Source organism: Xiphophorus hellerii, chromosome 16 (assembly GCF_003331165.1).
Source record: "Xiphophorus hellerii strain 12219 chromosome 16, Xiphophorus_hellerii-4.1, whole genome shotgun sequence".
In the NCBI taxonomy this organism is placed as follows: domain Eukaryota; kingdom Metazoa; phylum Chordata; class Actinopteri; order Cyprinodontiformes; family Poeciliidae; genus Xiphophorus; species Xiphophorus hellerii.
The window spans coordinates 25,647,458-25,664,255 of NC_045687.1; the positions used below are offsets into that span (position 1 = coordinate 25,647,458).

Genomic DNA, 16,798 nt, shown 5'->3' on the forward strand with positions numbered 1-16,798 from the left:
GTTCCAAAATAAATACTTAGTCTAAGTATTTAGTTCCAATGTATATATTTAATTTCCAAACTCAAACCCTAATATTTGTTTTCTAAGTATTTACTTAAATATTTAGGTCCATGCATGTTTGCTCACCTCAATAGCTGTTCCCAATCTGCACAATCCAGCCCAGCTTTGATGAATATTAGAGACCATCTCATACTTTTACGTTTTGATCAAAATCAGGCCTGTGTGTTTCTCTATGCCAGTGCTTCTCAATTCCAGTCCTCAGGCCCCCCTGCATGTTTTAGCTGTACCCCTATTTTAGAACAGCTGATCCAAATGATTGCATTACCTGTTCTGCAGCCACCAAGTACTGCAGAAGCCTGTTAATCACTCATAGATTCAATCCAGGTGTGTGGCAGCAGGGAAACACCTAAAACATGCAGGGCAGGGGGGCCTGAGGACCGGAATTGAGAAGCGCTACTCTATGCAGACAGACTGTGATTCATGCTGTCATTTAATGTGAAATTCCCTTTTCTGGGGTCAGGCTGAGGCCTCAATACCTTAACAGGACGACCCTTCTAAAAGGACCAAACAACAGACAATTGATTGTCTTCTCATCCAGCTGTTTTACAAAACCAGAATAGTGGATTAAACCATGATTTTATGGGCATCTTGGCTTAATTAAGCGTCGATTCAGTTTCACAAAAGCGGTAGGAAAGGTTTTATTTGCAGCACTATTATATACAGTATATTTACTGATTTAATAAATACAAAGACAAAGTGTAAGCAATTAAAATCTGAATTAGATCATAATTTATCAACTTTAAAATCAACTTTTGCACACAAAAGTAAAATACCATTTTCACTCTTCACAAAGAGCTGTTGATAGAAGCCTGCACAGGAATGCGGCAAACAGTAAGGTCACATTTCCCCAAAAGATGGGAAACATCTGAAATGACCTCCAGAGAACTCTTAGCTCTCGGACTCATAGATCTTGATGAGGTGTTGCAGTTCTGTGGGGAATCCAGTGAGTGGGCAGCAGTGGTTAGCCTTCACATAAGTGTAAATGCAGCGGTAACAGAAGACAAAGCCAGATGTGGACAGCACAGTGGAGTTGGCCCGGAGCTTTCGGCACAGCGGGCAGTTCTTCTCATCTGCTGCTGGTTGGACATCCTCCTGCAGATGGAGCGGGGGAGGAGGTGCAGGCAGGGAAGTGATGGTTTTAACTGTGCTCTGGTTTTCCGAGGAATACCACCACTCCAGGAACTGCAGGAAGAAGACGCCCAGAGACAGGGAGGTGGAGAGGGAGACGGCCACACCCTGAGCTGCCCGGGACATGAGCCACCATGCTCTCTGCATCAGTCTGCAACCACAGGAACAACATCATGATGTTTCTCTGTTCTCCATTCAGATATACACATTATGTTCAAGTTGTGTTCATCAGGAAATCTGGAAGCAGGATCTTTTTTTTAATAACTAAGAAAAATAAGCGCTAAAGAAAATCCTGAAGCTCCGTTTCTTCGGGTACTAATAATACAAAAACATGACCTGTCCTCACAAACGACAGAAACTTCCCTTCCTCTGCCAGCAGCATACATACCCTTTCCCTCCTGCATAATTGGGCGTTTATTGTTTTATCATTTTGGGTGAAAAATGTATTATAAAAGAGTTTTGATTTATTGTTTCTATAGATTTCAATTGAAGATGTTAAATAGAAAAGAAAACTGACAGTATTAGGGCAAGTGTTATTTTTTTTACTATTTTCTCCACTGTTTCTTCCACAGGACTATAAATAAATATTAGTAGATTTATATGATTAAAAGCAATTTAGTGATATATATAGGCCTGTCACGATAGCAAATTTTGCTGAGCGATTAATTGTCTCAAAAATTATTGCGATAAACGATAATATTGTTTGAAGACCTTTTTACACTGATTTAATGGAAATGACATAATAATGCATGTGATTTCTTGCCAAAGATAAATACACTTTATTTTCAAAAGAACACTAAACACTGGAGCTGATAAACAAAACAACCACAAACAAAAATAAAATGGTCTCCATGAACAAAAAACACACTTGAAAAAAAAACTAAACAACATAAAGTAAAAGTGGAAATAAATACTACATTCAACCAAAAGACTGCAGATTATGAAGTCTGTATATTATGTTGCCCTTCAGTAATAATTAGATTTAAATAGAGAAGATGGGCACATCGACTACCTGATGCAATAGTTCACACTACATGATTTTTTGCTGCTATTTTTCCCCTTACAACAATCTTAAAACGTTGATCTTTCTAAGATTGTGTGGTGTGTTATGGTAGATCATCGTTGCCGCTCTGATCTAAATCAGGGATTTTCCCCGACTGGAAGCTTTAACGCAGCCTGTTGAATGTGACAGGTAGCCAATCAGAAAGCGCGCGGATTCCCTCTGTGTTTTCTGAGGGGAAATTACCTCGGGGAATCCCAAACAGCTGACACGACGCAACCCGAAGTCCAGCGGACATCGGAGATGATATGTGGAAACAACATTAATGTTTATTCAACATGCAAAGAATATAGAAATGACAAGAGTTGGAGTTGGAGCGAAATTGCTACCGCAGTTGATAAACCCGGTAACTTTTCAGCTGTTCTTCGTTAACGTGACGTAAATAGGTTATAATGATTTTCATTCAGTCAGGACTTTACGCTGACACTAGCCACATGCATTGCAGGTAGATTGTAGTAAAGAATTGATTAATGCCTGGTTTTAAAATTAGTTCACTGGACTTGTAGCCATTATTTCGTGCCCATTGTTGGACACCACACGATCGAACCGTTATACCTAGGATTTCTGTCGGCTCATGTTTGGTCTGTCAGGTTTTGAAAATGGACCGACAATCGGCGGACAGCTCTAAGATCCTGTAGTGTGCGCTGGGCTTTACACTGAGGAAATGAGGAAGGAGGGTCAGTGGAGAGCACCGGAGTTGAGCCTTTTTTTCATTCAGCGTCATTAACAGAAAGAAAAAAAGGCTGGAAGAGACGATAATGCCGGTACGATTAATTGATTTATCGTTTATCGGGACAGGCCTAGATATATATCACACTTCGTTCGGTAGGTAGCATCCTGAAGAAGACTGGTTAAAATGTGAATGTTTTTCCAATGTTTGTGTTTTTAGTGCTATGAATGCTGTGCCATACAGTGCCAGGCATGCAGAGACCTAAAGTAGAACTTTATCATAATTTTTATTGTTATCACAACTGTACCTCAAAATATTGCAATAAAATTCAGTCTCCATAATACCCAGCCCTACTCCTGAAAACCCTGAACAGTTCACCTACCTCCCATCGGCCGGCCTGGGCCTGCAGCTGGTTTTCTGCTGTGCATCTCTGAGGTCATGTGTGGTGAGCCGTGCCAGTCTGACATTGGCCAGCCACAGCAGGGGACTGTGTGTTCTGCTGACTCCGAAAACAAAAAGCAATTGCTGGCAGAAGATCCAAGACCTCCAGGCCGAGCTGACATATGGGTATGCTGCCACCGCCGCTCGGTACAACCTCTGCTTCCTGGTCTGTGACAGCCTGATGGAGAAGTCTTCCTCCTCTCTCTGCCGGGCCAGCATCACCTCCAGCTTGGCCCGCAGGTAAGGCACCAGGCACAAGAGCAGCAGGGACCGCCAATGAGAACTCTTGTGCAAGCCCAGGCGAGCAGGAAGGCCCCGCCCACCTGAGACCCTCTTGAGTCCATAGAAGTTCTCAGAGAAGGAGGAGCTGCACTGGGACAGGAAGTGGTTCTGCAGGACGACATCCAGCAGCAGGTAGAGCTCATCGAAGCGTTTCCAAATGAATCCAAACTGGGACGGGTTGGATTCAGCCATTACCTGAGACAGTTGGAGCAGCAGGGTAAGAAGAAGAGGAAAATCTTCATATAGCCTGGTGTCTACCAACAGGAAGCCTCACCTTGACTGCATGTCTCAGAGCAGGTCTGACAGCCTCCATCAGAGACTCCTGGGCCAGCACTTCAAAGATGGATGGCTGCTCATTAACAACTGTGGAGGTCAGGTGGGCTCCAGCCTCCGCCATGCCTTCTGCAAGAGACAAACCTGTCACCTCATTAATCTGGCAAAGTATCTAAGAATTAAACAGAAGAGTTATTTCTATACCCACTAGTCCCCCAAAAATGATGTCTTCTGTTTGCATATGGACCCATATTCAGTCGTGGTGAAAACAAAGAACTTGCTTTCTGTACAACTTCACAACTTCAGTGTTTCACATGTTGTGGAGGAAATCTGAGCCAGTTTCCTGTGCATTGTTCTTTTGGTTCATGGAGGTTTGCAGACAGTGTTCCATTAGGGCCTCAAACACAACATTTCAATCAGATTTAGTCCTGAACTTAATGGGACTGAGCAGTTTCTCTGGTTTACAGTATTCTGTTGTAGACTGGTGGTCATGTTTGTGATCATAGTCTTCATCTATGAACAGCTTTCTGATATTTATTTGTAGCAACGAGACATAAAATAAAGTCAGAATTTTTTTCACCTCACCTGTTTAAAACACTTGGCTAAATATAAGTAAATGTGGAAAACCTGAAACATGGAGTCCTCTGTATAGTTGAGTAAAAATTGTGTAAAAGTAATCTTTTAATTTTACCAATATAGAACAAACTGAAGATTACTGTTCTGGCAAGAAGCGTTCAAACTTCAAACACTCAGCAACTGTGAGACAAGTTTCATTGCTATAATGCCAATAAAGATTTTTTCTTATGTTACTGTGACACTTGATTTTGACATCTACTTTTAGTAAAATGCAACCCCTCAGCCCGCTCCTCCTGGGTGCTGCAGTGTACGAGCCGAGCGCCTCTCCCCTGCGCCAGCCTCAGCAGCGTCACGCGGTGAAGGAAGTCAGTTCCTTCAGACTAGCAACAGCAGCAATTAGAAAACACTTGGTGGGACTGCATATCTGCTGAGCTCACCACAGTCCAATGACTAGTAAAAATTAAATTCTAGCTAATTGAAAAGTAAATAATGGCAAGGCACAACTAAATTAGAGATATCTTCTGACAAGTCAAAATTCATTTTAAGCTCTCTCCAAATGAATCAGAAATCTTTAATTACACAGCTTTTCTATTTGAGATATCTTGAATTAACATTTGACTAGTCAGAATGACATTACTGATATCTTGAATTAGTATTGTGTCTAGTCAAAATGTCAGATTTACACAGCATTTTGCAATTTCAATAAAAAAAAGAAAAAAAGGCTTTTGTTAAAAAAGCCCAGATAGCCCAGTGCCAGTGAACTGTTTGTATGCTAGTGTCAGCTCTTTGATGGCTGTTTGAAGAAAGCTTATTTATAAATGTATTTGCCAATTGAACAAATATTATAATAGTATTATCCTGTTGTTGACTAAAGTTAAACATAGGGCAGTAAGATACATCTGTTTTTTGGAAACATTGGTATGATTGCCTCCTGAATGGTGAGGGGTCTCTTATGTACTTTTATATTTATTATTGATTGGGGGGGGGTTGGAATTACGAGATTATAGAATTACGAAATTCCATAGACTTTGAGTCTGAAATAAAATCAGTTTAAATTTAGCAAGTGTCTGAATATTTTTGAACAAATCCACTATATTCATAACGTAGAGCTTAGTTGTACTCTTCAGCTGTGAGGTTGTCTCCAATCATTTAAAATAGAAAACAGAGTCAGCCACATGAACCCACCTTGCTGATGTTGTTCCTGTCAGCAGCAGAGCAGCGTCACTAACGTGTCTTCATACTACAGCAGCGTCACGCGGTGATTTATCAACAGGTCGGGGTGCGTCAGACCTCGCAGTAAGAATGCCAACATGGTGTTTCGTTTTTAGGGTTCCGTTACTTTAGAGTCTGCAACCAAGAATCCTTACTGACCAAAGTTACAGCAGACGCCACTTCTTCGCACAGCACACAAATTCTTCTTCGCTTCGCTTTACCTGTAGCGCCAGCTCACAGTAGAGAAATTACTGCCACCAACTGCCACAGTATTCTTCTTCTTGATTTTTATTGGCGGTTGGCAAGAAACGTGAAGTAGGCGCCATCTACTGTACTGGTATCGAATGATGGTCTAGTTATTTAAGAACTTAGGTAGAAAACAAACATATAAATCATTATTCGATTTCAAACAAAAATTAAATTACTTAATAGAATTTGATAATATGTAGTAGGTATAAGTATGTGTGTATGTATGTAGATAGATAGATAGATAGCTAGCTAGATAGATAGATAGATAGATAGATAGATAGATAGATAGATAGATAGATAGATAGCTAGATAGATAGATAGATAGCTAGCTAGCTAGCTAGATAGATAGATAGATAATAGATGTGTGTGTGTGTGTAATGTATAGATATTTAAGTAGATATATTTATACATACATATAAATTGATAGTATGACTTACTAATCTAACCTTTTCCTTAACGCTGAAGTATGTAACTTTTTATGTTCATATTTGTTTAATTGCTTGTAGCTTTAATACATAGATTAAATTATACTGGACTGTATTTTTTATTTTTTACTAATTGGTTGATTTGGATTTTATTTAGTGGAGACAGAGTAAAGGGACTGGACAGAAATGTTAGTTTTCCTATTTCTAATTGTAAAAAGAAGTGTAAAAAAAAGATGTATAGTTTACTTTTGCAAGGAACTGCCCTAATAAACTTTTCAGAATAAATAACTGATTCCATGATGTTTTCTAAAAAATCAAACACAGAGACTGAACACTAAGCTGACTTTCTTTATATAATATAAACTATGCAGGAACAGACAGATGGGAGGGCATTGCAGAGGAATTAACGTGATATAAGCGGGAGGAAACGACTACAGAAATTCCATCACTGCAGAGAGATCAGTAGATGAGTGGAAGCATTTGGTGATTGACAGGGATTAATGGATTATTAACAAAGCGTCTGCTGTCAAAGCCTCCATCATCAACATTGATTTGTGTTTAGTTGTTTTTTTATGCTGGTATCTGTACTGGTGTCTTTGTCTCACTGTCAGTTAGCTGATGAAGGAACAGAAAAAGTTTGAGATCCAGCAACATGATGTTCAGAGTCTTCAGCAGCAGAAGAGGTGAGTTGAAAAAATATCAAGATGAGCTAAAGCTATCATTGGAACGTAATTTGACTAATGTGAAGAGTGGAGATCTTTGTACTCTGGGATGTTTGCTGGCATTGCAAAAAAGTTGCAGTTTAATGTCTTCACAAAGCAGACAAAGGCTTTTGTGGATTGCTTCTTACTTTCTTCAAATTCAGACATATACATCAATTTTCTTAGTAATTGATAGAATTACTCTGTTCAACTTGAGTCCAATGTTTTGGTTATCCTTCCACAACCGTCTCCCTGTAATTTGTTTGTCCATTCCTTTTGACAGAGGTGGTGTAGCTGAACTGATCAGGCTTGTAGGTCGTCTGATTAACACACACTTTTGCTGCTCGATCTACAAATTTTGTGTGGGACTGAGACCAGGTCTTTGTGATGATCACTACAAAACAAATACTGTTTTGTCTTTAAGATACTTTATTACCTATGATATGATTATGATTAGATCCTCTGTGGAAAACCCTCTTGTGCACAAGCTTTATGTTCCTGACTGTTGACCACAGATATTGCTTCAGTATTTTTGCAATATTCTTTTCCCAATGGTGCCCGCACCCCCACAGTGTAAGCTTCCTCACTTCAGGGGCCTCATGTATAAAGCGTGCGTACGTACAAAAAATGTGCGGCGCCATATTTTCGCACAAATCGGCATGTATGAAAATGAACCTTAACAAATGCTAATTTTTACCTGCTGTGAAAATGTGCGGCAACCACGCAAACTTTTTTTGCGGACAATAACAAACTACAAAGTACTAAAACTCACCTAAATACACTGAAATCTGAAACCATTCAGTGTTATTTAACCTGGAATAACTGGAACACTGAAAAGTTTTAAAACATTTTTACTGGTGTGAACGTAAACCTTGTTGTAAAAGCTATTTGTTTTTCTTGTTTGTTTGTTTTTTTTTTCACAGTTGCATCGAGGTGACCACTGTGTTTGGAGCAGAAAACAGGAGATGTAAACAATCAACCTTCATTTAACCTTTCCTCTAACTATGCCTCCAATTATATTTCCTTTTTGCTAATTTTCCCACAAATATGAACATTCCTTTGTCTTCCATCCTCCTCGTGATTTTTTCCATTAATTTCTCTGGGTGGCTGCTCCTGCCTGTGGGAAGCTCACATGTGTGCCCACACCAGTGCATTTGCTATGAGCACGCTGACCTGGTGGACTGCCGCAATGGCAAATTTGAACATGTACCCAGGGGCCTCCCTCATGGTACGTGGCTGCTGAAGCTTGGAGGAAACAATCTGAGCATCATAGAAACCCGAACCTTTATTGGACTGTGGTCCCTGAGGGTGCTGGTGCTGACCAACAGTCACATCAAAGAAATACAAGCACAGGTAGGCAGAAAGAGATGGAAGAATAACGGCAAAAACATTAGCTGAGAATTGACTGAAATACATTTGATTGAAAAGTGGATATGCTTAAGCTTAGGTTGACATAATTTCCCACAGACAGGATGGGTATGTCATGACCATGCAAGGATAAGTGTGTTAGATAATGGATGGATGGATAGCATGGGTCTGCTTCAGAAAGTGCATGGCATCATGAAGATTATATAGAAAGATTTAAACAAAGCATGTCACCAGCCAGGAAACTATGGCTTGGGGACAAATAGGACCTCAAAATTGACCCTGAGTATATCATCAAATTAGTCCCCAAGTTGCATAATTTGTGGGTCAAGCTGCTTTGGTGTGTCCGAGCAAGATATCCAACAAACATCACTCATTTGTTTGTTGGACAAGTTCTGCTGGAAGAAATAGGCCAGAGTTCTATTGGAAGGACTTAAAAGTGTCAAATGTAAAGTAATCACCAAAACAAGCAGTCATTCACAAGACAGAAACAGAAGCAGATCATGACAAGGGTGCAGATAAAATATTGTTTCTAAGAATTAGAGTTGAAAGAAAAGGAAACTGGAAACTGAATTGAAAAAACTACTCTCTTGGTCGATTTAATATTCAGTGGGACAGAGATAACTTAAAAATGATCATTTAAAGAATAAGAAGTTTCTCATCTTTGTATTTGCAGGCTTTTTTTTCTTTATCCTTCCTTGAAAAGTTGGATCTCAGTTGGAATCAGATAACGACTCTCCCTGTGGACTTCTCCTCCAGCTTGTCTGCTCTGAAGGAGCTCCGACTGGAACACAACAATTTAAATTATATATCTGGATTCAGGTACCTGTCTAAGTTTTACAAAGATGCAGATTTTTGAGAAAGAGCATTTTCAAATCTTACTATATTATGACAAAAAATATTTGATTTTTTTTAGATTTTATGGAATACAGAAACACAGAGTTGTGCATAATTGTGATGTGGGTAGGCAGTTACACAAGAGTATGTTGTTTCAACATACATGTATGCTATTCATCCTACATGAGTTTCAATATTAAAGTAAAATGTAATGGAACACAACATTTTTCAGATTTGTGTTCATAGAAAATGCTGAAAAACAAGTATCAATTTCCTTTTCCTTTTAATCATGCATGTGTTTGTGTTGGTTTATTATTATAGAAAATCCACCCATGACAAAATGTAGATTTTAGGTATATGATTTTTTTAGGTACATTAAAAGCTACCTAAAAGCTGGCAAAAACTCCCAGGTTTTAGGGTCAAAGTGAATAAGAGACCTTGATGAATAATTTTAGCTGAGTGATGAGGTGATGATGATGTTCTAGACCAGGAGTCTGCAACTCCAGGCCTCAAATGCCTCGCTCCTGCCACTGCTGGATTCATTCCTGCTAAAACAAACCTGAATCAATTGAACAAGCTATTCATTTTAAACAGGTACAGTTTGTGAACAGGACATGCCAGAAAGGAAATTAAGGTGTGTTGGAGCAGGGATGCATCCAAAAGTTAGCATATGCAGATCCATATTCTAGACTTTTTCTTCTGTCTTTGAGTTTCTGGACAATTTCACACAATACCTTTTGTTTTCAACCTTCAAGCTTGGAACACTTGGACAACATGGAAAAGTTGGACCTCAGTTATAACCAGCTGGTGTCTGTTGGCCCTGGTGTGTTCAGGGGCCTCTCTAGGCTGAGACAGCTCTTTCTACACAACAACAGACTGACAGTGGTGGAGCAAGGCAGCCTTGATATGCTGCCTGGACTTGAGGTAAATGAAGTCGATATAAACTGTAATTAACTACTGCAGAGATGGGCAACTCCAGTTGTAAAGGGCCGATGCTCGGCCAGCTTTAGATGTGTCCCTGCTCCAACACACCTCAGTCAAATAATTAGCAGGACTCTTGAGAACTTGATTGAATACTGGAATTATTCAGCAATTTTATTTAGGACACATCAAAAAGTTCTAGATCACCAGTGAGCCCATCCCAGATCCCACCCCTGATCTAGAGAAATAGTGACCAGCTCCAGTCTTCTGCAGTTTTAGATGGACAATTTGAATAAGCTGTGTTGGAGCAGACACATCATAAACTTGTCATAAACTTCTGCAGAAGCCTGCAGGTATGTAGAAGCAGGGACGACATGCTGAATACTGGCGCTTGAGGAATGACTGGACACCATTGATCTAGAAGTTCTGTTTTAATTTCGAGATCAGATTTTTAAAAACCTGTGCCCGCTGACAGCTGGAGTTAGGCACAAACACCCCTCTAAATCCCACAAAGACAAGCCTGTTATATACAGGATGGATGGATATAAAAAATAATAAGTGCATTGAATCAATTCTTAGGAACTGTCAGAATACATTCTGGGATAAAACAATGGTAGTTCATTCTGTCCTGAGTAAAAAGAATAATGGTAATAATTAAGAGAATGTAAATCAGACATGTGAACGTCTTCTCTCATGATTTTGAAAATAATTCTCTGTGTACAAAGTTTGTGCCTGTGTGTCTGTTTAGGTGCTGCAGCTGAGTAACAACAACATCTCCCAGATAGACTGTGACGCTCTGGCTCCTCTCTATAGTCTGGCGATTCTTAATCTGGAAGGAAACAACTTGCATCACCTGAAGTTTAAGACCTTCATCAGTCTTCATACAACAGCAACACACATTCAGCTTTCAGGTTAACTAGAACTTTTCTGAAAGGTTCTTCTCTGACTATTTTGGACTTTATTGGTAAATTAGTTGGCTGGTAAGGAGGCAGCAAAAGAATTGGCATAGGCACTTACACTCAGTGATGGCATAGATACTTTAAAAAAGTAATTGGATTATTGATTACTCCTTGAAAGAGTAACAAACATGTTTTTTGTGTGTTCCATTATTGTCTGGAAAACTCTAAATAGGATTGTAGATCTCCCCCCCAGCCTCTAGGTTCTGTGTTACGGCCCTTGTGTTTGCTGTCAGAGTGCAGTGCACAACGCTTCTCCTACGGCTCCACCACTCAGATGGCTGCTGCACACATCTGTGACACTTATCTTAATCTTAATGATTATAATGCCGTTTAGTTGTGCAACTTTACAGACACGTTCATTCATGGCTATTTTTATCTTAAGCTAAGCTGTTAGCAATATGCTAACTTTAGTCACCAAAAATAACAGTCCGTGCTTACCAAAGACAGGACTACCACTTTGTGTCAACCTATACTAGAGATGTCACCACAGTCAACTAACTAATTTTTAGTTAGGGGATGGGGCATTAATTGCATTTTCTCTACTTGCAAAAATCCCAAGCTGGAACCTTTGCACCTGCAAGCGACAGTGATGATCAAGAGGGAGAGTGATCTAATTTCTATCATTCTTATAAGACAGAATAATAGAAGTCAAAAGAATGTTGAAAGTAGAACTTTCTTGTTTCTCTCTCACTCTTATTTTTACCATGCCAGGCAACCCATGGAGCTGCGACTGTGAGCTACATCGTGTCTTCAGCAAGATCTTGCATGTCCGCTACCTCCATATTGATGACTACCGAAATGTGACCTGCAAGGACCCCCCACAGCTGGTGGGGGCTTCTCTGGCCTGGGTGGACAGTCAGCTCTGTGTTGCGGAAACGGCCACTGTCCTTGTCATTACCGTCACGGTCCTGGTGACTGTGGTGGCAGCTGTGGTGATGGCAGAGAGAAACAGGAAGAAAAGTCGTGGGAAGAACTGGGATGCTGACTCACAAAGTCCCCCATCTTAAAAAAAAAAGTTTTATAACTCATGTACATTTTTTACCCTATTTGCTTTTAGTGCAGAAAAAGAAGGCTGCAAATATAAATCTGCTAAGACTTATGAAGACTGACTTTGGACCTGCTGCATTCCCTCCAGCAGTAGGACAATACTGTCTCAGATTTCTTTCTCATTTTCAAAATCAGAACAGGCAGCTGGTCAGGCCATCACTGGTCCATTTTTTTTTTACAAGAAGTCCATTGCAGGGTAGTTTGAGAAAGACAGAATGTCACTGGGGTCAAATAGTCAGACTTGATGTTGCAACTATCTCTTTACTCATTAAATATGTGCATGTGCTTAAAGCAGTGTGATGGGGCTTTAGGACCAAACACCCACCTACGCTACAAGAAAGCAAGTAAGACTCTAATTATTGATTTGTAGGATTTTCAGCTGTTTTGCCTAATCACAGAAAACTTAGGTATGCTGACAAGAAGCAGCTAGAAATATGTCTGTTCTAATGGATCAATAAGGCATGTGCTTGCATCTCTAACTCAGCATTTTCTATATGTCACTGTTTACATCAGTATTATTATTTTTTGTTTTAATAAACAGGGTTATTTTATTTGAACATTACATTCATTTTTTTATGTAAATATACTAAATTAAAAACCTGTTTACTTCTCAATTGGACTTAGTTCCAGAGTTTGACTGAAGCTTTCTAAATTATGATTAGTTACAATTCTGTAAAATAAATATTTTTTCGTTTGGGGTTTTTTCTGTCCAGTGGATGTTGTATTAATGTTGTTTGTTCTATAGATATAAATTTACTGATTTAAAGCATTCTGTTGTAGTTTTAGCTGTAATGTCTGTTTGTTCTGATAGAATGTATCTGTGAACCAGTGTCAAGTCTTTTGAAAGTGTGACAGGTTTTCTTCCAGGACTGAACCCTAGTTTCATCATTCATCATTTTTCATAATTCAATCAACTCTGAATGAATACTGAATAAGTGAATATTTATACAATCACTTATTTTATGTTATTTTTGATTGTCATCAGTTTTCACTTTAACATAAAAAGCAGTTTTTGGTGCACTTTCTTTTCCAAAAAAGTGTAAGAGAACATTTTACAGGCATTATAAGTATGCACAACATACTTTTTTTAATTTATAAAAATAGTACATCATGTATCATTTTCTGCATTGGTCTATCAAATTAAATTCTAAATAGCAAATTGTGGTTGTAATGTGACAACATGTAAAATGTTTTAAAGATATGAATACTTTTACAGGAGATTATTTTATAAATCAGGTCTTTTTATATGTAACGTTAACTCTGATAGCCAATCTGGAGTTATTCAGCAGGTGCGTTTCTCACCCTGGCTTATCTGCACAATTAATTTAATTTAGACTTTGTTATCAAAAATACTCCCAAAAATCTGAAAGCCAGTCAAATATAAACTAGATAACATGTTTGATCTTGTTGAAATTTTTTAAGATGTTTTCCACCTGTCAAAATTTTTTACATTTTACAATGATATTATAGTTGGTAGTTAAATTTCCCATTATTTTCCTACGAATTATTTTGTTCCTCATGGCTGATTTGCTTCATTTAGAGTTAGTTTTTATTTGACTGAATAATTTACTTTTCATTTTTTATGCACTTCTCTCACTGACCACTAAATTAGCATACTTTTTGCTAATGATAAGAGTTTACCTGATTGTCTTACTCCTAAAGTAGGACAGGACATGGGAATAACTGTGCAGTGATAGCACAGTGGAAGGTTTATATGCCATCACAGATAGAGTTACATGATCTATTTGCCCTTGTTTTTAAAATCAACAGAACAGACAGGAACAATGAGGATTAGTGGGAGATTAACTTCCATGCACTGACTGATGGCAAGAATTTAGATTCAAGCTGAGAGATGAGTGCTGGAATTATCTTCTTTCTGGATTACATTTACAGTAAAAACTCTGATTTCTTCCACTCAGGAGAGTTTGGTTTAGCTAGAAAGGATGGCAAAAAGGGGAGATAGACATAAATACTGGCTAAATGGATGATAAGCAGTGTAAATTCTGCCCATGCACAGTTCTGGAATCAGAATGTTCAAAGGCTTTTAACTGCACTGTGTGCACAATTATTTGGCAAGTGAGTATTTTGATCATAAGACCTTTTTTATGAATATTTTCTAACTCCAAGCTGGATAAACTTAAATGGCTTTAATCATAGCAAGTGATGTGTATCTGTGTAGTCAGTAGGAGTGAGGCCTAAGGAGGTCAAGACACTATGTCAAGGTGTGCATGAATATTAAGCAGCTTCTTTAGGCAAAATGGGCCAACAAAAAAAATAATAATTATCTTACGTTGAAAAGTGTCTCAGAAGGATGCAGGACTTCTTGAAATTGATAAAATATTGGAGCATGATCACAAAAAACAATCCAATGTTTTGTTGTAAATAGCCAACATGGCCAGAGGGGAAAAAAAGAAAAATTAACTACCAATGCTTTGAGAAGAATCAATCATGAAGAAAAACGGAATCCCATAATTTTAACCTACCTGGAGTATCTAGAAGATGTTCAGAACTCAGAGACATGGTACATTTCAGGACTGGGCCCAGAAATATCTCAAGACATATTCTTCCAAGATTTTATGGATGAAATGAGCAACCATCTTGCGTGACCTTTGTCACGCAAGATGGGAGCTTAAGAAGACAGACAAACAAAAAGGAAACACAAAATTACTAATTAAAAAGTGCATTCCATGTTAGAACATGGCAGAAATGACTCATTTAATTGCTTCATCTGGACAGAAACACAAGCAGAAAAGGTTATTAGAGCAGAATAATCCAATCCAGGTTTGAAGTCTCTAGGTGTTTTCATCTTCATGGTTGAAAAATAGAACAAAAGATATAAATTTTTGAAGTAACTATGAGTTTTGACGTATCACAAACAGCATTTTTTTTAGTTCATGTAAAAATCACAACATATTTAGGCCAACATGTTCAACTAATCCTGGATCCCTTTTATAAAAGTGTTAAGTACTACTCCATTAGTTTTCACACTATGACTGACAATGTTTTTAAAGTCAGCAAATATATCCAAAACTGTAACAACTATTGTTGCTACGGTCAGGAGCAACAGTAGTTCAATAATATTATTGTTGCAACCCTTATTCACCACTAATCTACACTGCTCAAAAAAATAAAGGGAACACTCAAATAACACATCCTAGATCTGAATGAAAGAAATATTCTCATTGAATACTTTGTTCTGTAGAAAGTTGAATGTGCTGACAACAAAATCACACAAAAATCATCAATGGAAATCAAATTTATTAACCAATGGAGGCCTGGATTTGGAGCCACACACAAAATTAAAGTGAAATAACACTACACGCTGATCCAACTTTAATGTAATGTCCTTAAAACAAGTCAAAATGAGGCTAAGTATTGTGTGTGGCCTCCACGTGCCTATATGACCTCCCTACAACACCTGGGCATGCTCCTGATGAGGTGGCGGATGGTCTCCTGAGGGATCTCCTCCCAGACCTGGACTAAAGCATCCGCCAACTCCTGGACAGTCTGTGGTGCAACGTGACGTTGGTGGATGGAGCAAGACATGATGTCCCAGATGTGCTCAATCGGATTCAGGTCTGGGGAACGGGCTGGCCAGTCCATAGCTTCAATGCCTTCATCTTGCAGGAACTGCTGACACACTCCAGCCACATGAGGTCTAGCATTGTCCTGCATTAGGAGGAACCCAGGGCCAACCGCACCAGCATATAGTCTCACAAGGGGTCTGAGGATCTCATCTCGGTACCTAATGGCAGTCAGGCTACCTCTGGTGAGCACATGGAGGGCTGTGTGGCCCTCCAAAGAAATGCCACCCCACACCATTACTGACCCACTGCCAAACAGGTCATGCTGAAGGATGTTGCAGGCAGCAGACCGCTCTCCACGGCGTCTCCAGACTCTGTCACGTCTGTCACATGTGCTCAGTGTGAACCTGCTTTCATCTGTGAAGAGCACAAGGCGCCAGTGGCGAATTTGCCAATCCTGGTGTTCTCTGGCAAATGCCAAGCGTCCTGCACGGTGTTGGGCTGTGAGCACAACCCCCATCTGTGGACGTCGGGCCCTCATACCATCCTCATGGAGTCGGTTTCTAACCGTTTGTGCAGACACATGCACATTTGTGGCCTGCTGGAGGTCATTTTGCAGGGCTCTGGCAGTGCTCCTCCTGTTCCTTCTTGCACAAAGGCGGAGGTAGCGGTCCTGCTGCTGGGTTGTTGCCCTCCTACGGCCTCCTCCACGTCTCCTGGTGTACTGGCTTGTCTCCTGGTAGCGCCTCCAGCCTCTGGACACTACGCTGACAGACACAGCAAACCTTCTTGCCACAGCTCGCATTGATGTGCCATCCTGGATGAGCTGCACTACCTGAGCCACTTGTGTGGGTTGTGGAGTCCGTCTCATGCTACCACGAGTGTGAAAGCACCACCAACATTCAAAACTGACCAAAACATCAGCCAGACAGCATAGGTACTGAAAAGTGGTCTGTGGTCCCAACTGCAGAACCACTCCTTTATTGAGTGTGTCTTGCTAATTGCCAAAGATTTCCACCTGTTGTCTATTCCATTTGCACAACAGCAGGTGAAATTGATTGTCAATCA

The 16,798-nt window shown here is 39.6% G+C and overlaps 2 protein-coding genes across 2 annotated transcripts; one reads left to right on the forward strand and one right to left on the reverse strand.

The window, feature by feature from the left end:
- Positions 1–668: 668 nt before the first annotated feature.
- pex12 (peroxisomal biogenesis factor 12) lies at positions 669–5,972 on the reverse strand. Its single transcript, XM_032586356.1, has 4 exons — positions 5,676–5,972; positions 3,916–4,043; positions 3,301–3,836; positions 669–1,339 (listed from the first exon to the last, which is right to left on the reverse strand). The coding sequence occupies exons 2-4, from the start codon at positions 4,036–4,038 to the stop codon at positions 949–951; spliced, it is 1,050 nt and encodes a 349-aa protein (XP_032442247.1). The 5' UTR covers positions 4,039–4,043; positions 5,676–5,972; the 3' UTR covers positions 669–948.
- Positions 5,973–6,833: 861 nt separating this feature from the next.
- On the forward strand, positions 6,834–13,365 carry LOC116735028 (leucine-rich repeat-containing protein 70). The gene is made up of 6 exons (XM_032586617.1): positions 6,834–7,059; positions 8,001–8,430; positions 9,119–9,264; positions 10,035–10,203; positions 10,949–11,111; positions 11,871–13,365. Exons 2-6 carry the CDS (start codon positions 8,125–8,127, stop codon positions 12,164–12,166), a joined length of 1,080 nt encoding a protein of 359 aa, XP_032442508.1. The 5' UTR covers positions 6,834–7,059; positions 8,001–8,124; the 3' UTR covers positions 12,167–13,365.
- Positions 13,366–16,798: the final 3,433 nt, after the last annotated feature.